This window comes from Gekko japonicus, unplaced genomic scaffold (assembly GCF_001447785.1).
Source record: "Gekko japonicus isolate JY-2015 unplaced genomic scaffold, Gekko_japonicus_V1.1 scaffold13, whole genome shotgun sequence".
Taxonomy (NCBI): Eukaryota; Metazoa; Chordata; class Lepidosauria; order Squamata; family Gekkonidae; genus Gekko; species Gekko japonicus.
The window spans coordinates 947,149-972,869 of record NW_015172553.1 but is presented as its reverse complement, the minus strand read 5'-3'; the positions used below and the strand labels follow the sequence as shown (position 1 = coordinate 972,869).

The 25,721-nt window shown below is 45.0% G+C and overlaps 1 protein-coding gene across 1 annotated transcript in view; it reads right to left on the bottom strand.

Annotated features, from left to right (window-relative positions):
* The window catches only part of ARHGAP25 (Rho GTPase activating protein 25), a 37,022-nt gene extending 13,626 nt beyond the window's left edge, over positions 1–23,396 (bottom strand). The window contains exons 1-4 of the mRNA XM_015421076.1: positions 23,350–23,396; positions 10,288–10,487; positions 7,107–7,194; positions 5,245–5,364 (exon numbers count right to left, since the gene is read on the bottom strand). Of these exons, the coding sequence (XP_015276562.1) occupies positions 5,245–5,364; positions 7,107–7,194; positions 10,288–10,487; positions 23,350–23,368 (427 nt within the window). The 5' untranslated portion in view covers positions 23,369–23,396. The remainder of the gene's footprint in view (positions 1–5,244; positions 5,365–7,106; positions 7,195–10,287; positions 10,488–23,349) is intronic.
* Positions 23,397–25,721: the final 2,325 nt, after the last annotated feature.

The following is a 25,721-nucleotide window of genomic DNA, read 5'->3' as shown; positions in this document are numbered from 1 at the left end:
CAATGTGGCAAGTTTCACTGGCAGTTTCATCTTCAAGTCTAAGAAGTTTCCATTCATCCACAATCATGTCCAGTGGAATAGCCATTGGGAGTGCTGCTGCTACTTTCATTACATCCTTGTGCATTCCTTCCTTGATTCTCTGTGCTGGAGCTAAACACTGAAGGTATCTGAGGATGGCCTTGTCCACAGATGACTGGGGTAAAAGGTGTTTGCAGGCTGCTATGAAATGTATTTTTGCTCCTGTTAAAAGGAGTAGCTGTTCCTTTTCAAAAAGTTTTTTCAGTTCATCACAGATTCTACTTTCACCGATTACTTCTCTCACAGTATGCAGTGCTCATCACAGAAGGCTTTAAGAGACAGTGGTGCTGAACTCTTACAAATGTGATTCATTATGGTTCTTGTGAGTGTTTTTACTTCACTGAGCATCACATGAAGCAAAGGCTCTTCTTTTTGGAATATTCCACTGAACTTTGTAAATAAGCGGGCACTCGTGCAACAAAACATCACCTCTGCTTTCATTGTCTCAAGAGGTTATGTTCCTATACTTTGTGGAAGATTTCACCAAATCACTTTTACTCTTAGGAACAAAGTCCTTAAAGTACTTCATAACTGAACTGAAAACAATCTGTCTTCTCATTGGGAAATTATCATGTTTCCACCCAAATGCAGTAACGAAAACAAAAAAATACACTGCTTTCACAGAAATCAAAGAAATACTGACTTTACTGACCAATTTTTTTAAAAAAAATTGACAAATTACTGACCAAGATGAAAAAACTGACTTTTAATGATTTTACTGGCCATTTTCCACCTCTGAGTCCTTACAAACACCCTGAAGGGTAGGTTAGTGTTATAGTCCCCATATTGCAGATGGGGGTCTGATGCAGACAGAGAGACCAGTTTGCTTAAGGCCACCTTAAGTTCACAACAGAGGTAAAGAATTGACTTGGACTTCCCTGATCAGTTTCTTGGCCACTAGACTACAGCATAAAAACTATGCCACTGCTTTTGAGAAAGGTTTTTAAATTACTCTCTTTGCCTGGCAATTGAAGTACTGTGGCTTGGTACAGCAAAAGCTTTTGATGGATTTGTTTGTACAAATCCCACATGTCCTACATGTTAGGCTGTGCCTGGGAGGAACAGTTAAATGAATATCAGACCAAACGAAACTCTTTCTGTGCACCTTATGCTGTGCCTATAATTTGCAATATTTAAGCAGGGGCAGTACCTTTCCTTTGGAAAACAGGCTTTGTCCTCCTGACCTCCCAGCAAAAGAGCATCTCCAGAGCTGGACAGCAGAAGTTTAGCACCTGGCCCTTCATCCAGTGCCCAGTCAGGGAGATGACAGCAGAGAAAATCCAACTTCCAGCCAGCTCCAGAAACACGGAAGAAGGATCCCTGACCGTGCCGCAGTGCTTTTCTAGCCGCTTCTCCAGATCCTGGAGGAAATCTTGGTGTCTCTCTTCTTTCCAAACCAGCATAATATTTTTCTCCCTTCCTTTCTCAAGCCTCTGAGGGACCAGTCAGTGCCTGCCATTCAGAGGTCTGTTAAGAGCTTTTTGTTTTTCTGTGGTGGTGGTGGTGGGGAGAATTTTCGATGCATTTACAGAGAGCTCTTTGGCTTGCAAGGAATCATCATAAACCTGTCATTGTACATAGTAAATGGATTCTTTCTCCCTGATTGCTTCAGTATACAACTTCCTTTAATACTATGAAAGTTGATCAGAGAGAGAAAAGGCTTCCCTCTCCATGTCATGTCTGCCTTCTCTTGGCGCCCAACAAATGCCAGGTGAATGCTACCACAAACCAGTGTGGTTCAGCCTGGGATCACACCACACATTCTTCCATGAAAATCACTGCACAGTTTTAGAAAAAGGGACTATTTTAACCTATCTCACACAGCTGCAGAAAGCACTTGGCAACGTTAATATGCCCTGTGGAGAACAAGCCAGGAGCCCAGAGCCTCTGTAAAAGGACACAGAAACACCCATCTTCACCACTCTCTGCTTATTTTAAAACCAGTAGCCTGGAGCCTGCCAATTTGTCAAGAGCCACAACAGTGAGTAGCTGGAAGATCCTCTCTGAATGGACTCTTAATAATGTGGTCCAAGGCTGCACGCACGGCCATCTGCCTGTAGTAACCACGTGCGTCATCATATCAAAGCCCTCTTGTATTAGCCACTAAGATGGCTCCTTTGTCACCAAGGACATGTTCTTCTACTGTAATTCTTGATTTTTGCTTTATATACTGCTCTGGAGTCAATGTGTTGGAAAGGTGGCATACAAATAGCAAACACAAATAAAGAGTAACAAGGTAGAGATGAATAAGCATCAGGGGAGCTCAGTCCAGCCCTGTGTGGGTTACCTATCTGGCTCCTACTCGACTCTCAGCTCCTAAGGAACCCCTCTCCAGCCCCTCACTTAAATGCTTTTCAGGTGCTTCCTCCCGCTAGATATCAGCAACAAGCTCTACCCCTCCACAGGCACAGCAAAGGAGATGGCCACATTTCGTCCTTTATACATGTTAAGGTCGATTTACATGAGCTGGAGCTGAGTTCATGGGTGGGAACCATGGACCCAAACTGTGAAGAGTTTCAGAGTCATATGGGATCCTCTGCAACAGGCCAAGTAATTCTTCCCTGATTTGTTTCCATTCAGTGTATGAGGAGGGAGGAGAAAGGTTGAAGCTCCTCCTGTACCCATGCCATAGTCCTAATGCAGAATAGGAGCCACACATGTAGAAAATGTGTACAAGACACAAGTCATGTCTAGGGGTGTGTGCTCGGTATATACCGAGCCAAATAAATACCAAAAAAATACCTTGTCAGTATTTTTGGGTGTTTTTTCAGCCAAATACAGATTAGACAATCTGATTCAGCTACCGAAATAGCCATGCCCAAATAAAAGCCAATATTATTTGGCTTTTATTTGGGCGTGGCTAGAAGGTATTTAAAGTTTAAATGCCTTCCGTTCACTCGCTGAGTTGTGCTGCTGCGGCAGCATGACTTGGCAAGTGAAATTCTCCATTATATCCTATAGGAATAGTCCCCATAGGTTATAATGGAGCTGAATAAATTCAAATTTTCCAAATATTTACCTGAATACTAATACAATACGAATACTGGTATTCAGGAATATTCGGGATTACTGATATTTTTCAGGTTCAATAGACCCAAATCGGGGGAAAATAGGCTCACAGGCCAAAGAGAACAAATCTGAGAGAACCCTGACAAAAAGAGGTGAACAGGGTTCTTCATTGCGAATGCTGGACCAGCAGAGGTACCTACGAGGAGACCTTCAACAGCTGTTCAGAACTTCACACTGAGGAGGAGGTTACAGAGCCCTTTGCTTGTATGTATGGTTCCTGTGAGAGTTAATGGGCATTGCCAGGGATCAGCCACTGAATCTAAATATGGCCCCCGGTAAAAAATTGTTGCCCTGACATGGATAGCCCAGGCTAGCCTGATCTCATCAGATCGCAGAAGATAAGCAGGGTCAGCCCTGGTCAATATTTGGATGTCAGATTACCAAGGAATACCACAGTCATGACCCAGAGGCAAATTGATCTGTTTGTATGCCCGGGATAAGATTCTCCAGTAAAATGGATGAGGATACATTCTAGTATTTTAAATCATGGCATGGAATATCATGTGAAGACACTATGAATAGCAGATTTTCAAGATAGACTACCACGGTGCTTCAGTATGTTCGGATGAAGTTGTGAACGAAACGAAAATCAACTCCGGGGAGTTTCGTCAACCCACTTTTTTCTGTACTTTTGAACCCACTTTCCCCCCTGTATTTTGGGTGTGCATATGAAAGACAGAATATGTAACAGTGTGTGTAACAGTGTGGATGTGTTATTAGCTATTATAAAATAACATTGTTAAATACAGTGGAGAAACTGTATTTCATTTCATCCTAAGCACTGAGTGTTAGCCTGTTTTCCGATGACCCAGAGGCTGGCAATGGCAAACCACCTCTTAATGTCTCTTGCCTTGAAAACCCCACCAGGTTGCCAGAAGTCAGCTGTAACTTGACGGCAACAACAAAAATGTTGCCATTGAGGCTTATATGCACTGGGCCTTTAGATAGGGTTTTGGGGGTTTTTTTGCACCTGTGGTCTTGCTTTAGTTCAGTGCAGAGGTGTAGACTTTTTTCAAACTTAGAAAGCAGCTCTCTTGAATTGGTCCTTTAGTGCAGGCATGGGTACATTTTTCAGCCTGGAGACACATCTGTCTGTTTTTGGAGGGCTTAAGAACATTAAAAAAAATTCCTAGATAAGACCAGTGGTTCATCTACCCAGCATCCTGTTTCATACAGTGGCCAACCAGCTGCCCTGGAAGGCTTGCAAGCAAAGCAAACAGTGGCCAGTGTCTTCCCCGGATATTGTCTCCTAGCACTGATATCCAGAGCTCTGCAGTCTCTGATTAAGGAGGTTGCCTTTACTGCCATGGCTAGAAGCCATTTTGATTGCCTCAGACTGGACCCCAGCCATCCCTGGTTTCAGTGCCAGTGCCAAAAACTCCAAGAGCCAGTGTCCGGCTTAGTCATCAAAAACAAGCACAGACCCATATATGGTTCCTTTCTTCCTGTTTGCTGTTCTTAAGGTATTACTAATAGAACAAAGGAACATAAGAGAAGCCATGTTGGATCACTCCAACACAGTCATACAGTGGCCAAAAACTAGGTGCCATCAGGTGGTCCACCAGCAGGGCCAGAACTCCAAAAGCCCTCCCATTGTTTCCCCCCAGCACCAAGAATAAAGAGCATCACTGCACCAGAGATAGTGTTCCATCTATACCTCGTAGCTAATAGCCACTGATGGACCACTGTTCCATATGTCTATCTAGTCCCTGCTTGAAGCTGTTTATACTTGTAGCTGCCACCACTTCTTGCAACAGCAAATTCCACAAGTTAATTACTCTTTGGGTGAAGAAGTACTTCCTTTTATCTGTTCTAAGTCTATGGTTCATTAATTTCACTGAGTGCCTATGAGTTCTTGTTGTGAGAAAGGAAGAAGAGTACTTCTTTCTCTGCCTTCTCTATCCCATGCATAATTTTGTAAACCTCAATCATGTCACCCCCTCAATTGTCATTTTTGCCAAGCTAAAGAGCCCTAACCTCTTTAACCTTTCTTCATAGAGAAGGTGTTCCATCCCTTTAATCATTTTTGTTGCCTTTTCTGCACTTTTCCCAATGCTATAATATCTTTTTTTGAGGTGCGGTATTGTCAGTCTTTACCTCCTAATGGGGACCCTGCCACTCTTCGAAGTACTTTCACCCAGTCTTCCATTTCTGACTGGGAATTGGCCATCAGTAGATAAGAGTCTTGTCCTGTTCGATTCTGGTCTCTAGAGATCCCTGAAGGAAAATAATAATAATAAAAGCAAAATTACTCACAGGGAGAAGGAGAAAGTGTTATGTATTGATTTTTCTCTCTGTGAAAAGTCAGTCTCCTCTCCATACAGTAGCAAATCAACAGCAGTGTGTAACAATGCCATACCCCAGCCATTTCCACTGAACATTTATTTAGAGCAACATACTTTCACCTATGTGCTGCCAGTGTTTGATGAGAATTTATCCTTTTTCATTTTTAAAGGTTTTACCATTGATTCTCACTATCTCCCTGCAAGGTAAAAAGGTAAAGGTTCCCTTGCTCGAAAGCCAGTCGAATCCGACTCTAGGGTTGCGGTGCTCATCTCCGTTTCAAAGCCAAAGAGCCAGCGCTGTCCGAAGACGCTTCCGTGGTCATGTGGCCGGCATGACTAAACACCAAGGCGCGTGGAACGCTGTTACCTTCCCACTGAAGTGGTACCTATTTATCTACTTGCAATCACTTTTTCCTAACCATAAGCAACACAAACTTTTTTTTCCCTGTGGCCAATTGGTTTTTCAGGGGCTTGTAGTAACTCCAGGAGTTGTCTGCTACTGTCTGAACCCTTTGCGTGGCACAATGGGAGCTGCAGAGAAGTGCGTAGACGTTTATTTTGTGATACCATTGGTCTGTCGGAAGTAGTGCCTGTGACATCACTCCACAAAGCTGACCACTGCTTTTACCCCCAAACATACAGCTTTAGGGGGTTTTTAATTGTGAAAGGTGAGCATTTGCTTGCTTTACCATGCAAGTCCTCAAGACATGCCCTGAGAAGAAGCCAAGGAGCCTCTGGTTGCCTACTCCCATGTTACTGCCAGTTGGAACTGCGCCCCCCCACCAGCACTGCCAATACCACCAAGGCTCAGAGGTCCATACTTCACACATTACAAAGCCCTTTTATTTGTTGGTGGACACACAAAGGCTTTGCATTGGATTTCAATGGGAGTATTTTACCTCCCAGACTCACATGCCCTTTTCTGCTTGCAACTGTGGTAAGCAGTCAGAAGTAGCTTAAGCTGCCCCCTCCCCTTTTTCTGGTCCTAAAATTGCTACTGGTTCTATTGCAAAACTTATGTGCAGTCATATAAATAATGTGATTTTGTAAAAGGAGCCAATAGCAGCTCCATAGCCTTGGATCATAATTCTGATCCTGGATCGTAATAATACTCTTGACTTGAGCAAACAGACAAGGCACAGGGGAGGAAGGCTGCTGCTGCTGCTTCTACCTGTGTGCTGTAGTTGCAAGCTGAAAAGGTGCATGCTCATCTGGGAGACACAAAACTCCCACTGAATATCTGGTCCAAATTCCTTGTCATCCACCACCAAAAATGTCAACTTGGTAACATTTGAAGTGAGTTGAAGCTTGGCTTGCTCCTGGCAGACAACAACCCACTTAAAACTTTTTCCAGTAAGTACAAGTGCCAATCCATCCCTTCACTCAAATAGCTCTCTAAAATACAGAAAAAAATGGAAGGTTACCCATTCCTCACAGCAATTGTCTGAGTTCAAAATACTTTATAAAATCACTTACATCCTTCCATAAGTGTATTCACATTTAGTATTTTAATCAGTTTCAAACCTCATGAAGAGTCATGATTTCATGCAAGGGATTTTGCTCAATGACTACAAGAATTCCAGCACAGTTCAAGAAAGACAGTAAAACTAGCACAAGTCCGGACTGGAGCATAGCCAAGCAAGTGCAATTGATGGTTAATTAATTGATGCTCACCTGGGATGACTTCAAATATAAACCGCCCTCCCTCATCAGAGGTGGCAGCAACCTCCTTGATTGTGCTGCTGTGAAGACGGATCACACCCTACAATCAAAGACAGTAACAATCTTGAAATGGCCACTAAAACACAAGCCCATTTACTACTGGAAATGCTTGATGTTCTCCTTTGAAAGAGGAGCACTGCCCACTGATCAGGCCTTACAGTCAGTTTTGCCTACCTGTTTTAAGTTTGGTGTAGTGTAATGATTAAGTGTGCAGACTTCTAATCTGGGAGAACTGGGAGAATTTGCAGCTGCTGGATGACCTTGAGCAAGCCATAGTTCTGACAAGAGCTGTCCTAGAAAGGGCAGTTCGTGAAAGAGCTCTCTCAGCCCCACCTACCTCACAGGGTGTCTGTTGTGGGGAGGGGAAGGAGTTTGTAAGCTGCTCTGAGACTCTGAGTGAAGGGTGGGGTATAAATCCAACCTCCTCCTCCTCCTCTTCTTTTTCTTCTTGGCAGTGACATAACCATGTCACCAGAGGCAAGAGGCATCAGAAACAACTCAGTCCAATGTGGGCCTGCTTCAGGCATGTCCCAGTTGCACAAGCAGCCAAGCAACCGCTTGTCGTGGAACAGGGCCACAGCTTAGAGGCAAAACATTTGGTTGTGTGCAGTAGGTCCCCAGTTCAATCCCTGGTATCTCTGGTTAAAAGGATGTGTTATATCCATTTTCTGTGTACACAGTGACAGAATTCTTTTTCAGTGTACATGGTGACACAATTATAAATATTTTAACAGCTCCAGGGTAGGGATCTCCTTTTCCAGGTTTCATTACCTGTCCCATCTCTGATCCTGTCCACATAGTGGCTCCAGTTCAGAAGTAATGCAAATTATTAATTTTATTCAAATCCAAACCAGAATTTGGCTTGCAGGTAATCGTTCAAATCCTGGCTTGCTTCAGGAAATGTTGGTTGCTCCTTGCCCCATTTCTCTGCCAGCAGAGACCAAGTCCATATCCCAAGCTTACATCATGATGTAGGTGGCTCCATGGAACAAGCCAGGATGTCCACATTCGTATGACACGTAAAACTATTATTGAATAACTTCAAATCATGGCTTCAGATCCAGTCTTGAAGGAGTCTGACCAATCATAGCTGGTGAAGTGGCCTTTGTTCTGATGATCACACTAGCCATAGTTGGTTTAACTAAACCATAGTTCCACATGATGTCTGAGCTGAGCAATTAGTTTTAACCTTACTTCTTCTAAGATGCTTCAGATTACTACAGGAGAGAATCAAGGCTATTATTCTAAATAAATAAGGCACTTGGAGGGAAAAAGCTGAGAGTGGGTCTGTAGTCATAAAACATACTTTGCTCCGTTAAATAGTGGGTCGACACTGCAATCTTGAACTGGTCTAAACAATCACTCCAAACTTTGCATTTTGAGGAAGGAGAGCTATGGGCCTCCAGAGACTTCTCAAACAACTACCATGCTGTCTTGGAAGGAAGCTACAACTATTTTAAACAACCGGTGTAAAGCTGATGTCAGTTAGTAGTGGAGTCAGATCATTACAGATACAGATGCTGCTTGTGAACAAATTTGATCCTGCCTCTCTTTATGCCCACAGAGAAGCCAGCCTGGCTCCAACATGATGCCATGACTCAGGCCAGTCATGAGGAAAGCGCATATGACTTGGCCCACAGGGGTAACGAGAGGGCAGCTGCAAGTCTTTTATGGCTGTTTGGGGACACTGCACTTTCCAAAGGCTCACTTGCACCAAGCATGATAAATTGTGAGCATAATAATATATGCATGGCAGAACAGGAGGGAGGAACTCATTTGTGTGTGTGAGGGGGGGGGGAGAGAGAGAGAGTTTCTACTGCAGGAAACAGCGTGGCAAAAATCTTAAAGGCTCAAGGAGATAAAAGTGGGTATAAAGAAAGGCCATCGAGGAGCTTGTGAAAAATGCATGAGAAGTGAAATGTGGAGAAAGGAACTGTGGGGGGTGGGTGGGCACATAAACCTTAAGGGCTAGGAACTTAAAACAGATTTGGAAAGCAACTGGGACCAGGCGCAGGATAGGGCTGTCAGTTTTCAGTCAGCAGCTTGTGCTCCATACCATGTAAAGCTCCCCAACCCAGAGCATCTTACAGCCTACATTTTATCTTCACAATCCCCCTGTGAGGGAGGTTAGTCTGAGGATGTGTGACTGGCCGGGTGTTACCCAGTGAGCTTCCATGGCAGAATGGGGATTCAAACCTGGGTCTCCCTGGTCCTAGTCTGACACTCTAACCAGTACATTACAGTGGCTCAACACACACACACAAAACCTTTATTGACATGAAAGCACTAAACATCATGACAGTGGCTCTCAAGGACATCTTAAATGCACGCTGGCATTTAGCGAGACTATTTGGAGATAGGCCTGGGTCTTCCACTCCACCTTAGCAATGAATCGGGGGGACAGACAAGAGTCGCCTTGTGAAAGGTAGCTCCATCTAGCCCAGCATTCTGCTTCTAACGGTGGCTGGCGAGCTGTCTTCTGGAAGTTCTCAAGCCTGGCCCTTGCTTTTTATGCCCTGGATCAGGTACCCAGAGCGATCTGAATATGGAGATTAGGACAGCAGGAACAAGTCTCTTCCCCAGACTGTTCTTCATACTTTTCCATTTTACTAATGCACTTACTAAGTAGGTAGGGACCTTTGGATTGTGTGAAAGCAAATATATTATTTGGAGGAGGGAGGACATTTTATTGGGGCTTCTAAATTGATTTTTGTGGGCACAGGAAAGGGTAGGGTGGAGGTGCATCTCTTCAGTATGTGTCAGGTTGTGACAGATGCCATCTCCATTCCCTTATCCCTGTCCAAAGACCTCATTGCCAAACAAAAAAAAATCCCCCAAAGCCTTGAAAATTTGGATCTTGGAAGGAAGATAAATTGTGTCACAATATTAAAAATTCTGAGTTTGTATTTGGTTGGAATACTGAGAAATACCTCAGTGTACAATCTGTTCTGTTTAGAGTTTCATTTATTTAAAAGAATGGTCTGAAGGTGCCACAACAGCTCTGGTTCTGGTAAGAACCTTGACTGGACATTTACTGCACAGCTGGCTTTAACAGCTGAAGCCAAAACCAGTTAGAGAGGCCCCTCAGCTCTTAGGTGTCTACAAGTTATCAAAGTCCCACCCCTGGAGATACCTGGAGTTTGCTGTCGTCCTCATCCTTGTAGTAAGATAGGTGTTGCCCTTTCAACACGAAGTACTTCTGCTGCCAGTTCTTGACTATGGAGCGCTGTTTCTTCAACCAGCCAGTTTTCAGAGGCCGCTCCAGAGGGCTGAGAGAATGGGGCCAGCTGCAGGAATCCTTTGGGTCAACGGCCATCATGCTCTGGGAGCGAACTGGAGAGAGGAGGGAAACAGAACGTGGGGCAAATGCAGAAGGTAAAGCTCCTGGAACAAAGCAGCTGAAAATCCAAGACAGCCTCTGGTCAGAAACCGCATCTGACCTTTAGGAGGGAAAATGCACCGCGGCCGTCACTGGGAATCCTATTCTAAACTGAGCAAAAAGTTGACACTTAAAGAGATGTCTGTCTGCTGGGCCCACGTCTTGTGGGGAGCAGCTTTTAAAAAGGAAGCTACCACAGCTATTTGTCAGTGGACTTCCTTTTTCCTGTGTAGGCGATATTGTTCTTTACAAAAGCAAAAAAAGAAACAAAACTAGCTCCCAAAGGGCACTGTGCTATTGTTTGTGGAGGAACTTGGTGTGTGTGGATTGCCCTTGCCTTGCAAACAGCTGCTGTAGAAAATAGGAGAGACAGATGGGTGTAACCCACTGAAAGCACCCACGCTGTTTCAAAGGACATGTCCTTTAGGGCAAGGGGCTGATTTCCACTCTTTAGCATTAGCAAAATCAATCCACCAGCTAGAGTTTTGGAAGGAATGGGAGCTGAACAAGATGTACTGAATGCTTTACAATTTGCATTTCACGTAGTTCCAAAGATAACTATTACACATTTATTCCACACTTCTTCAACCTTGCAAGGTAAGTTAGGCTAAAAGAATAATTGATCTAGCAAACTTCATTGGCTCAGCATCTCCTCCTGTCTATGAAACACAAGTTGCAGGCTTGTGCAGCCTCAAGTTTGCCTTGGGGCTGTGCAGGGAAGGGAGAGAGAATTAACTCTTCGACCTCCATTTGGTTTCTGCTATTCAGATGTGCTATTAGGCTCTGAAAGGAGAAACTACATGGTTTTTAAAGGATATATCTTTTTCCCTTTCAAATGCTAATAGCAGTACAAGGAAACGTGTTTCGAATAGTAAAACTAAGTATAGGTTTGTAATGTATTCAGCCTGACATGCCCGGACTTGCTCGGGCTGGCCAGGCACAATTCCTCTATAGCTTAAGGTCAAAAGACAATGGGTCCGTAGGATCCTAGCCGGCCCAATGAAAGGGCTAGGTCCCCAGCCGGGAGGCCAATAGGTCTCTCGGTTACTGTAAATAGCCAATCGGGAGTAGGGGGTGTGTTTAGGTGAGTTTGGTGGCGGGTTTTCTGAACGCATATAAACCGGCCTGCAAGCCGGTCAGTTGTCTTTTGTTCTTAACTAAATAAAGGTATGCTTAGCTGAATCACTCTCCGTCTGCATACTTTTCAAGGTTGAAGGATTAAACCCCATCTTCCTTTCCCTGCATGCTGCGGATGTTAAGTGAGGCTATATATATGGAAACACTTGCCTGTTTGAATACTGAGTGGGGTGTTGAACACCATCCAGTCTTTGAAGTCCTAGTTTGACACACCAAGTACTATACCACACTGACTGTTCAGTGACCACCAGCAACATGAATGGCTGGTGGGTTTCAGATTACATTACAGATATGAGCTCCCCAAGATGGCGCCAAGGCAGCTGCTCTGACTTCTAATGCATTACAGATATCACCAATGTTCCCTCTAAGCGGTGGAGTCCTGTGAGCAAAAATTCTACTCTGTGAACTACTGGCATGAAATTTGTGAGCAAGCACAAAAATCTGTGAGCTGGAGGCTGAAAAACTGTGAGCTAGCTCACACTAACTCAGCTTAGAGGGAACACTGGATATCACATATGGGGAGGGGAGGGGGAGAACAAAGTTTGAGTCCAGTGGCACCTTTAAGACCAATAAGGTTTAATTCTGGGTATAAACTTTCGTGTGCATGCACACATATAGGGGAAGTTCACCTTGGGGATCTTGTCTTCCTTTGGACCAAAGGCTTTTCACTGAAATCTGATCCTAGTGTTGTTATACAGACTCTCCAGCAGTGTTCCCTCTAAGCTGAGTTAGTGTGAGCTAGCTCACAGTATTTTAGCCTCCGGCTCACACATTTTTAGCTTAGCTCAGGAAGGAGGGCTCCAGAGCAAACTAATTTATGCAGCAGCCAAATAGCTCGCCCACAACTTTAATGCCAGGAGCTCACAAAGTAGAATTTTTGCTCACAAGACTCCACAGCTTAGAGGGAACATTGCGTTTCCAGTACTTTTCACAGAGAATTTTTACAGGTGCAGCCTGTGCTACAGAGTGGAGAAGGTACATGTGCCAGAGTCATCTACACAGCTGTCTTGCTTTGAATTAGGTCACTTTACTTGCTGTTCTAATCAGATTTTCCTGCAAAGAAGGATTCTGAGATGTGACAGTGAGTAGAACTTGCTCCAATCCATCAGAACGCAAGCATGTGACTGGGTTTTTTTGCGCAGAGAAGACCCCAACAGCTGAACCAGAAATACACCAAAGGGCCCTGATCAAATGCTTACTAAAAGAAAGACATTGTTCATTAGGGCGCAAGGGTCCCTGAACCGGCTACTACCTTGTTATAGATACCTCAGCATATTGCAAAGCGCTCTGCAAAAAGAAAATAAAAGAAGTGGACATTACCTCCCCCTCTTGCACCTCATTTATTGTTAAAGAGCCGGCAGTCTCAGCACAAACCAGATGCAGGCTTCACACAGCCCTGATGCTCCCTGGCACACCAGAACTCTGCTACATGTGGCCAGAGGCCTCTGAAGTTGTGAGAGGGTGGTGGTAATGCCGCTAATCATCCCGAAGGCCTTTTTGTGCAAAGAGACCTAGCCATGTTAGTCTGCCTGCAGCATGCTCAGAGGGGACTGGGGAATTCAGGCCAGATTTCATAATCTGGTCTAGTGAGGTGGAGTGGAGCAGAATGAAGGCCTGCCAAAATTTTCTGGAGCAGGACCAAGAGGAGGCGCTCATTCCTAATATTTTTACAGCAACATAGCTACCGGTAGTAACTAAGAGGGGGGAAGAGCAATACTTAGGGCATGGTATTAGCGATTTTTCACCCTGTGGGTTACCTTCCTGTTACAGGGCTCTTTCTTGCCACAAACACTAGAAAATCATCTAGAGGTCACTCCTGCTTCAGAGAGCACTGCACATTTCAGCCTTTGCTCTGTTTTCAACATCTAACCAATGTACAACATCCATTTAATTCACTAGCAAAACAGTCAAGATCCTCCCCAGACTGTAACCTATGAGCACTCAGCTCCATAGCAGAAGTACCTCCCCAGCCCTTCTACCAAAATCCTTTAAACAGAAAGTGCTGGGATCCAAAGCAGGGCTCCATATTGTCTGTACCTGCAAGGTGAAGCTCTGCATTTTCTACCTCTAATTCAGGCTGTTCAGCTCTTTTCTTTACAGGGTTTTTTTTTTGGGGGGGGGGGAATGGACGCCACAGTGATGCAACAGGATGTTAAAGTGGAAATGAAACTGATTTGAGAGGCTGAGCTACAGCTCAGGAAGTCGCCGGTTTGCATCTTCTGTCACTAACTTGATAGAGCAAACTGCTTTCACCAGGAGCCTGCCTGACCAGTCGCACTCATGGACCCTTGGCCAAGGACTACCCTGGAGGGAGCTGTGCAGTTGCATGGCCATCTCCTCCTCTCCCCCATTTGGTTGGTCTCCCACTGTAGCTCTGGGGGCTTAAAGGGGGTAGGTAGGGTTGCCAGCCACCAGGTAGGGCCTGGAGATCTCCCAGGGTTGCCAGCTCTGTGTTGGGGAATATCTGGAGATTTCAGGTGAAGCCTGAAGAGGGTGGGGGGTTTGGAGAGGGGAGAGATCTCAGTTGGGGGGAAATGCCATAGAGTCCATGTCCACCTTCCCAAGCAGCCATTTTATCCAGGTGAACTGATCTCAGTCACCAGGAGATCAGTTGTAATCCCAGGAGATCTCCAGCTACTACCTGGAGGTTAGCGACCCTAAGATCTCCAGGAGTTACACCTGATCTTCAGGCAACAGATCCATTTCTATGGAGAAAATGGGTGCTTTGGAGAGTGGATCCTATGGCATTATACCCTGCTGAGGTCCTTCCCCCAAACCCACCCTCCCAAGGCAACACCGCCAGTTCTCCAGGAATTTCCAAGTGTGAGGTTGGACTTTGTTCTCCCCCTCCCCTCCCCATATTGCCGCCCTGAGCCGTATGGGTAGGGCGGGATATAAATCCCAGAATAAATAAAAAAATAAATAAACCCTAGTACCTAGGGAGAACAGCCTCCAGATGGGGCCTGGGGATCTCCCGGAATTACAGCTCATCACCAGACTACAGAGATCAGTTCCCCTGGAGAAAATGGCTGCTTTGGAGGATGGACTCTTAGGCATTGTACCCCGATGAGGTTCCTCTCCTTCCCAGGGTCCCACCCTAATTTTCAGGAGTTTCCCAGCCTGTAGCTGGCAACCTTACCTTCCTGTCCCCCAGCAGTGGCCAGGGCGGACCTGGTAACCCTACTCAAGCTGGGGCCTGGAGTTCTCCTGGAATTACAGAGGATCTCCAGATAGCAGAGATCAGTCTCTCCGGGGCCATCTCCCATTTCCCCTCCCATCTGAGTCTTCCTAGCAGAGCATCTGCCCCTAGCCGGAATGATCAGGCAGGGGCTTCATTCTGACCTTGGCATAATCACTAACTCGAGTTATTGGCCTGCTGAGTTTCCAGCAGTTGCATGTTTAGCCAAGTCAATGTTTTGAACAGAAGCACATCCAAGCCTTCCTCTGTGTACTTGCTCATTAGGACAGTTGTGCATTACAAGTAGTTTGGAACAGAAACCAGAGCATGCGGCTGTAAACATACATGGTCAGTCCTCATAAACTGCACACTTGCCCATCCACTTGGAGTCTGCTGCATGTTTGGGAGAGGAAGAGCAAGGAACAGAGTCATCAACACCAGCCTAGTCAAACAAAGCCAATGCAAACATTATTTATCCCACATGAAAGCTGGCTGAGAAAGGCCTCCATGCCAATAGCAGCTTCCGCCAGAGTAGGGGTTTGGGGATCAGTTCCAGGCAAGCCAGCTGGTTAAGTCACACCAAACCCAACACAAAAACTTCCCACAGCACAGAGCATTAAATATTGACGACATGTTATCCACTCTACTGTCTTGAGCAGGCTCAGTATAACTTGTAATGGCTTTCACAAAGTCTGAGTCCAGGGGCACCTTTAAGACCAACAAGGTTTTTTTCAAGGCATGAGCTTTCGTGTGCACGCACACTTCCTCAGATACAGTGAAATGGAAGTAGACAGTCCATACATATAGGCATAGGGTGAGCAGCAAATTAGCATACAACATAATGAAGATGTTTTAACAGTTGCAAAGACCAAACAGGAATAACAAGGTAAGTTTATATGGTCACCATCAGTGCTCCCTCTAAGCTGCGGAGTCTTGTAGGTAAAAATTCTACTTTGTGAGCTAGGGGCATTAAACTTGTGAGCAAGGGATTTGGCTACTGCATGAATTAGTTTGCTCTGGCGCCATCCTTCCTGAGCTAAGACAAAGATGTGTGAGCCAGAGGCTAAAAAACTGTGAGCTAGCTCACACTAACTCAGAGGGAACACCATTTGTTTGGACCGGAGCACATTCTGCTGGTGTTGGGCCAATTGCACTGGCTACCGATTGAGTTCTGGATCTGTTTCAAGGTGTTGGTATTAACCTTTAAGGCCTTGAGCAGCCAGGGACCACCATATCTGTGGGACCGCCTCTTCCCCTATGTACCCCATAGGCAGGGGTCATTTCGTAGAAAAAGAGCTAGGGGGACTCATTAGCATATGCCACACCCCCTGACATCAGGGGCCCAGTGGTGGACCTGCAAGGCCAGCGGGAGTGCGAGGAAGCCCTGCCAAGGCCCTCCCTGGCCCCAGGCAGGCAGGGGTGGGGAGAGGCGGGGAGGAAGCAACTTACCCTCCCTCTTCTCCTGCCTCCTCCTGGCTGAATGAGGGCTGGAAGCGGGGCGGCCGGAAGCAGGGGGCGGTGCTTCGTCATGTGCCCCGCCCCCCTGCACCTCACCCAGGGGAACTGTGTTCCCCCGCGTTCCCCCCCGAAATGACCTCTGCCCATAGGGCTTTGCGTTCAAGTGACAAACATTTACTGGTAGTCCCTAGCCCAAAAGACGTCCGTCTAGCCTCAACCAGGGCCAGGACGTTCTCTACCCTGGCCCTGACCTGGTGGAATGAGCTACCAATAGAGATCAGGGCCCTGATGGATCTTTTACAGTTCCACAGGGCCTGCAAAACAGAACTCTTCCACCAGGCTTTTAATTGAGGCAGCAGACATTTCATAATATCGGGCCCCTCCTGCTCATATGGCTGGATTAAGCCATTCATATGCTGGATTGAGCTGTGTTTAAAACATGGGAACCCATAGTTTCAGGCCTTATATCCTTTCCATCGCACAGAGCCAGGATATTAGGAATTTTTTAAAAAGAATGCCATCTTCTACTGTGTTTTATGGTTTTAATATGATGTTTTAATATTTTAAAGTTGGTATTGTTTCCTTCTATGTTGTAACCCGCCCTGAGCCCCGCTTGCAGGGAGGGCGGGATAGAAATCAAATCAAATCAAATTATGGGGGAAAACACAGTGGAGCAAATAAATATGTCAAAATAGGAGACTGATGTGTAAATGTATCCTTCTTAATTGTCAAATGCTAAGAGTAATTAACTGAGGCCAAGTTGCTCCATTCATCTCCTCTCAAGCATGGAGGTAACTAATAGCATCCTTTTCTTTGAGGTGGGATGAACAGTTGTGCAGTGTCATGCCTCCTCTATCACCAGATCAGAGAAATACATTCCAATATTCATTGCATTGCATTACAATTACTATTCCAATCTACTATTCCAAATGAGAAATACACTAAAATAAAGAGGACGTATAGCCCTCCTTGGTGAGAATACATATGTAAGGCCTGAATGAGTTTAGTATATGTAGTGAGATAAGAAATCAATATCCCTGTTAAGTCCTGGGGGATTGTTCCGAGTGTTGTAATAACTTGTAATTCAGCGGCTTCCCTTTTCAGCCTGTTCCTGAAGTTCCTTTGCAAGACAAGTTATTTTGAGGTCACCCATTGAATGTCCTGGAAGGTTGAAGTGTTCTTTTACAGGTTTCTTGTTATTCCTGTTTGGTTTTACATCTGTTAAAACATCTTCATTATGTTGCATGCTAATTTGCTGTTCACCCTCTGCCTATATGTATGGATTGTTAACTTCCATTTCAGTATATCTGAGGAAGTGTGCATGCACATGCAAGCTCATACCTTGAATAAACCTTTGTTGGTCTTAAAGGTGACACTGGACTCAAACTTTGTTCTCCTGCTTCAGACCAACACGGCTGCTCACTTAGATCTATCTTAATGGCTTTTACAATTTGACACAATATGCTGAAACTGGAAATATCTGAGCATTTCCAAGTGTGTGAGAGAAACAAAGCCTGCCTTGGCGGGGAGGGTGTGGTACAAATTGGATGAATAAATAACTTCAGCAGTAGAGCATACATACTGCATATAGGCCCGAGGTTCAACCCCTTGGCAACTCCAGTTAACTCAGTCTCCAATCTTGGAAATATTTTGGTGTGAGGCCTTGATGCTGGCCCACACAGACAAAATGTAGCAAGATGGACCAATGACTCCATATAAAGCAATTTCATATGTATATAGTTACTAATGATGGTATCTGGAAGTGCAACTGGACCTACTAAGCAGGCTAAATGCTGGTTTAGAAATGGGTCTTGCACGCATTGTTGGCTTCCCAAGTGCAGCTTTGTGGCAGGAGTGGAATGGAAGTCCATCCCATCGGCCATCTAGCACAACCACCTCTTGGCCCTTCAGCTTCTCAGAGGCCATCAACAGCCAGCAAGCCTTTCTGCAGCTTTATCCACGGAGAGGAAGAGGACTCAAAAGTCCTTCCCTAAACTAAATTGCTTTGCTTATGTTCCATCCTGTGCTCCAACAGATATTCTGCAGAAGAATCTTTGGCTGATTTCCCACAAGCTGCTGCTCCGTGCTCGTTCCTCCCTTTGCCCCATTGTACATGTCAATTTCACACCATGTGCTGCGCAACCACATTTTGCTCCACAGCTTTTCCCGATTTCCGCCGCGTCTACTCAATCCTGTTTTTTGAGGACTGAGTAGATGCGGGGGAAATCCGGCGAAGCTGCGGAGCAAAATGATGTAAAATTGCACACGTAGGATGGGGCAAAGGGAGGAACGAGCGTGGAGCAGCAGCTTGTGGGAAATCAGCCTTTGATTCTCGAAAGCTTGTACCCTGAAAATCTTTTTGGTGTCTTAAAGGTGCTGCTAGATCGGAATCTAGCAGTTCCACTGTAGACCAACATGGCTACCTCTGAAATTAGTGTTCATTTGGTGTGCTCTAATCTAGTGTTTTTTAACTGGGTGATCTAACAGTCTTGAGGGAGGCATTCCAGATTTTAGGAAACCACTCATCCACACTTGCAACAGATTCTGACAGCTGGTGGAAGAGAGTCGTTTTATATTGCTCACCCTGCCTTGAGGATAAACCCCAGATTTCCCCTCAAGCCTTAAAAAAAGAAGCACACAGCAGAGAGGGATTAACTATAACAATAAAGAGTTGGCTGAACTAGGATCTTCACTGAACATACGCCTGAGATCTGAAGCGGAGATGACAGTATCCCAGCTGAGCTATTCAAAGTCCTAAAAGATGATGCTGTTAAAGTGCTGCACTCAATATGCCAGCAAATTTGGAAAATGCAACAGTGGCCACAGGATTGGAAGAGGTCAGTATACATTCCAATCCCAAAGAAGGGCAATGCCAAGGAATGTTCAAACTATCGCACAATTGCACTCATATCACATGCTAGCAAGGTCGTGCTCAAGATCCTACAAGCTAGGCTTCAGCAGTACGAGGACAGAAAACTGCCAGAAGTACAAGCTGGGTTTCGAAGAGGTAGAGGAACTAGAGATCAAATTGCCAACATTCGCTGGATTATGGAGAAAGCAAGGGAGTACCAGAAAAACATCTACTTCTGCTTCATTGACTATGCTAAAGCCTTTGACTGTGTGGATCACAACAAACTATGGCAGGTCCTTAAAGAGATGGGAGTACCAGACCACCTCACATGTCTCCTGAGAAACCTGTATAAGGGTCAAGAAATGACAGTTGGAACCGGATATGAAACAACTGATTGGTTAGCATAGGAAAAGGAGTACGACAAGGATGTATACTGCCACCCTGTTTATTTAATTTATATGCAGAGTACATCATGCAAAATGCTGGCCTGGATGAATTACAAGCCGGAATTAAGATTGCCAGGGAAAACATCAACAACCTCAAATATGCAGACGATACCACTCTAATGGCAGAAAGTTAAGAGGACCTAAAGAGCCTCTTGCTCAGGGTCAAAGAGGAGAGCGCAAAAGTGGGCTTGAAACTCAACATCAAAAAAACTAAGATCATGGCATCCGGCCCCATCACTCCTTGGCAAATATAAGGGAAAGTTATGGAACCAGTGACGGACTTCATGTTCCTGGGATCCAAGATCACTGCAGAGGGGACTGCAGCCATGAAATTTAAAGGCGCCTGCTCCTTGGGAGGAAAGCAATGGCAAACCAAGACAGCATAGTAAAAAGTAGACATCACCCTGCCAACAAAAGTCCGTATGGTCAAAGCAATAGTATTCCCAGTAATAATGTATGGCTATGAGTGTTGGACCATAAGAAAGGCCGAGCATCGAAGAATACATTATTTCGAATTATGGTGCTGGAGAAGACTCATGAGAGTCCCTTGGACTGCAAGGAGATCAAATCAGTCAACCCTAAAAGAAATCAACCCTGACTGTTCCCTGCAAGGCCAGATACTGAAGCTGAAGCTCAAATACTTTGGCCACCAAATGAGAAGGGAGCACTCACTGGAGAAGACCCTGATGCTGGGAAAGATTGAAGGTCAAAGAAAAAGGGGACAGCAAAGGATGAGATGGTTAGACAGTGTTATCGATGCAACGAACATGAAATTAAGCAAACTCTATAGGACAGCAGAAGACAGGAGGGCCTGGTGTGAAGTGGTCCATGGGGTTGCAAAGAGTCGGACTCAACTGTGCAACTGGAACAACAACGGATCTGTAAGGTAGATGCATGTATCATAAATATACCTGTGAAAAGTTCTCTTGCCTGAAGTGCTGTTTTTTTTCACTTGTAGTTTGGGCATTTAATAGCAGACCAAATAGCCCAGTTTAGCCTGGGCTTGTCAGAGCTTGGCAGCTAAACCAGGTTGGCCATTGTTAGCTCTTGGACAGAAGACCACCAAGAAAGTCTTGAGGTTGCTATGCGGAGGAAGGCAATGGCAAACTGTCTCTGTTCCCCTCTTGCCTGGAACACCCCGTTGTGGGGTTGCCATAAGTCAGTTGCCACTTGACGGCATATGCTGCTTCTTCCTGGGCATTTAATAATAGCAAAGCAATCTTGTTGAGCAGGACTGGATTAAAGGCTAACAACCATTGATTCATTCATGTTATTTTGATCTTTATTTAGCCACCTTTAGTTTGTACTGAAAGGGGGAAAACAGATTGTATCTCCCAATTCGACATGATATACGTAACACCTCCTTTCATGCTTCTTTGCTTTGGCAGCCCATTTCCTCTTTTGCTTTCAAAGGCAGACTTGCAAAATCTATGGCAACAGACGATACCATAACAATCCTGAGAACCTTTGCTAAGAAGTTGCACAATACAAGTCCTACTGACCAGCTTCAAGCCCCAGTCTATTAGGATACAACAATTGGGATGTCAAGAGTGAGCACAGCATCTCTCCAAAGAGGATGCCTGATAGCAGTGTTTTGTGGTGGCAGTGTGTGCGTGCACACATGCGCATGCATACACAGCAGCAAACAGCCCCCACTGTTTTGGGTTTCAAGCATGCGACTTTGCTTATGTTTTCTGAATAAATATACAGAGAACACTAGAAAGAGAAATGAGTCCCAATCAATACATTTGAAATCTGCTCAGATATAAATCTGAGATGTACAAAAGTTGAAGATTTATTTCCCGAGCAACACACAAAACGTTTAGTGAGATATTTATATCCCACTTTTTTTTCTGTAATGTGGCCTCAAAGCAGATTACAATGTTGTTCTCTCCTCCTCCATTTTACCTGCACAGCAACCACCCTGTGTTGCTGGTTGAGCTAAGAGCGTGGCAGAGCAGGGATTCCAATCTGGGTCTCTCAGATCCCAGTCAGACACTCTAACCACTGCCACACTCATGGATCATGTTTATACTCCAGGGGCTAACGACACATTACACACAGAGATGTAGCTGAGCCCTAATTTAAGAAAATGAAAACCCATCTGTGTGTGGAATGAATACATGTTGGCAGCCATTTTCTGGTCCCTTCTTATCATGCATTTCCAAAATACATGTTTGAACCAGCCGTCAGGTTCTCAAAATTCCAAGCACTTTAACTCAATATATTTCCCCCCAGCTATTTGCACACCAAGTGAAGTAAAGGTGGCTTAAAGTGCTCCAGTGGAAGCAGTAATATTTTACATCAAAGGGAATTACAATGTCTAATGGTCATGAGATAGTTCCATAGAATGCCCATCCTAAAAGTCAAATACCCAAAGTGAATCCCAGATGCTATGGAAAAAAAGAACAGAATAAACATGTTGCCTGCATGCCTTGCTAGTGGGCTTTCAGAGGCATCTCCATTAGCTGAGTCCTACATGTGAAAGAACACTAAACTGGCCAAAGAACTACTGATAAATCCTAAGAACTTTACCGATAGAAACGAATGCGAGCCCCTTAGGCAGAAGCAGCAAGACTTAATAGGGTCCTTATGACATCATCTGGCTCTCACTCCCTCTGCGGCTCATTTAAGCGACAGAACCCAGTGGCACCTTTAAGGCCAACAAAGTTTTATTTTCGGTATAACCTTTTATGTGACAGAACAAGCGACAGAAGACAGCAAGAGCTCGTGATAGATGGAATCTTTTGGTTTAACCCCATTGTGCCTCTATGCTCAGGCTGGTCAAAACACGGAATGTGAAAAGTTTCTGGTCATATTGCTTTATGCATCTTGAACGACGCAGTAGAAAACTTGTTTCCCCCCCCCCCTTCCAGCCCCATATCAACATGAGAAATCAGGGGCTGAGCAACCTCCACGAGGCTGCCGGTATCACTGGGGCTCATCTTACTCCCTGCAACCAGTGGATATCCAAGGTCACTGGCCCACTGGAAATTTTCCTGGTAAGAGCCAATCTACCCCAGTAAGAAACTAAGCAGATCAATCTCTCACTAGGAAGATCCGGATCCGCCTGTTCTCTAGGCAGACGTTCTCAAGGAGCAGGAAACCGAGTAAAGAGCTTGTTGTCCAGATACCTAAATGTTGTACCCCAAATTAAAGAGCTATACCAGTTATTTTGCTCAAATATGACCTCCCATGTTTCAGTGTGAAGTCAGTACTGGAAGACCTGCAGAACCTTACTAGATAGCAGTCATTCAGCTCCAGTGGGTTGGCAAGAAATATAGGTGCTCTTGGTGAATAGATTAATGTAATTGGACATGGGGCCAAGGGGTACTTCCCCACATTGGAAACCCAGAGGAGATTAAGAAGTGTGGAGGTGAGAGAACAAAATTAAGACCACAAACTGGGCACAGCAGCCATTCAGAGCAAGGAAATGACGCCACTTGAACCTAGCTGGCCTAAAAATTCCACCTCCTCGCCCTTAAAAAAAAGCCTAAATATCTGAAATTTTCGTAGAAGAAATTAGGGAACCTTTATGGAAGCAAATGAGAACACAAACCTTTTTTCACATAGTACACCTCAGCTGAACCCGGGCCTAGACCGGCTATGCAAAGTTTGTGTTAGCAGTTCAAGTTTGCCTGCGGGTAGAACGCAGTTTCACTTTTGAGAAATTACTTCTTGGTACCAAAGGGGACCCAGATACACACAGGAGGCCGAGCAGAATAGGAGGGAAATGATAACAGTACCTATTTTGGACATATCCATTTTCAAGTTGAAATCCCAGTTCCGTGGCAGCTTGAGAGACATTCTGGTTGCACGAAGGTCTGTGTAGCTGAGCGGCTGATCTTACTCGCCTCTAGAGATCTTGTGCTTTGAAAAAAAAAATCTTCCTAAGTCTACTTGAAAAAAAAGTCTCAACTGAAGTTGGTTTGCCAACAACTTCCTCCTCCTCCTCAGTTTGATCTTCTGTGAGAAAACCCACAGAAGTACTTCCCTTCCATCTGCTTTTATTTTTATTATTTTTGATCCAACGCAAGTCTCTATTTGCAGCCCCCCCTCCCCCAAGAACTTTGGAGAGCCCCCCAGGTCCCAGGAACTCTTCAAGCTGCATTGCGCCAGGATGCAACATTAAAAGGCCTTCTGGCCACCATAGCCTGTGGGTTTAGTTACCGTGCTGCACGGGTACACTGTCTCTTCATGCATTTGAGGAAGTAGGCCTCTTCGTTATATTACTGAGGCACTCAGGAAAAAAAACCACCCTGTATTTTGTCCCTGGTTGGTACAGCTCAGCTCAGTGTCTGGGGAAAAAACTAATGCAGAGCACAGGCAAACTTTCGGTCACTAGTCTTCAGCTTTAAGTCAAAGGAAGTCAGATTGCAGAGTCTTTCTACCACCCAGAGGTAGGTAATAGAGCCAAAAACCTGTCTCCAGAACTGATTCTACAGTATTCTATGAGGTAAAGAACCTCTGGATCCATTGGTACATTTTGGGTAGCCAACTGCTCTACGTTCCACTGCTGCAGTTGTGCTCAAGGGACCGGAATGTTTGAAGGGCACTGCTCAAAGTGTCCTTGTGTTGGGGGTGGGCACAAAGACTTCTTAGCCTTTAAACATTTAACTTAATAGGCAATCCCCCTCCCCCCGTACAAAAATGTTTATTATTCCGATCTTGTGCTTCCAGTCTGCAACAAAATAATTCTTAAGGAAAAAAGAATATGGCCTTTGGAAGAGAAAATGTTATGTGGAAATCCTTTGCAAAAAGCTCTCTGGGTAAAAATGCAAATACTCAGTGTTCCACTATGTACCGCTAATGTCTATTCATCATCTTTTTTAAAGACAGTTATACAAAAAAAAAATTTAACAGCAGCTTTCTGAATTTCCTTGTTCTCCACTTTAGCCTTTTAGCATGATTTGCTTTTATGTGGCATCTCTACAGTGCAGATTAATTACCCCCCCCCCCGTAACTGGTTCAAGTAATCTTAGTCAACAGATGAGTTCTAATCAATTATGCTGATTAAACCAGCATCACTTCACAAATGCATAAAAATAGTTCTGAAGGGGGGGGGAATGTTCTAGCTTTAGATTTTGTGGTAGCCATCTCAGAAGCAGCATTCCTCCTCATATCAAAGAGATGCTCCCTGTCATTAACTGCAAATTTGTATAATTCCATTAAACAGATAGATATTGATATATATATATTGACTAGGAAAAAGGCCCGTTGTGGAAATAAATACAACGGCCTCTAGAAAGAGGCTCTGGGCGAATGCCCCGGCCTTGGACACTCAGTGTCAATGTGCTGTGGTGACCTCAGCAGGGTATAATGACACCATTTTCTCCAGAAGAACTGATCTCTGCTACCTAAAGAACAGTTGTAAATTTGAGTGATCTCCAGCCCTCACCTGGAGATTGGCAACGATGGTTCCCCAGAAGGGAATGGTTGGTTTGGAGGGTGGAGTCTATGGCTTTGTACCTGTCCAAGGTCCCATGCCTCCTGAAACCTCACCCTCTCCAGACTCCATCCCTCACATCTCCAGGAATTTCCCACCTGGAGTTGGCAACCCTATCTCCTTCCCAGCCAATCATCACCCTACCTTTATTTTCCCCTCACTCTTCAGCTTTCCACCCCCCACACACCTGCAGCCTCTCCTGTGCTCTGAAGCCCTGACTGCTACATCACATTGGCTGTCATACGGGGGCCACCTCAGCAGCATATAAGGATACAGAGCCCACTATTTTCTCCAGGGGAACTGATCTTTGCCATCTGGAAAGCAGTTGTAATTCTGAGTGATCTCCAGCCCTCACCTGGAGATTGGACACATTTTACCTCAGAACAGCAAACTGTTTAGAATGTTAGAGGCAAAAGCCAATCAAGTCGCATATGCAAACGACCTCTGTGTTCCAAGGCAAAGGCCAATGAGGCTGCATATGCAAATAACCTGTGTTCTGACTGGCTATGGGGGGGAGAGGAACAGCAAACTGTTTAGAATGTTGGAGGCGAGACTCAAGCAATGCAGCCAGTGGATAGGGACAGATTCTGAGTGACACACCAGGGCGCCAACCAATTCCAGAGCGTGTGGAATGTTCTAGAGAAGTGCCACCACCATTCGGCTTTTATATAT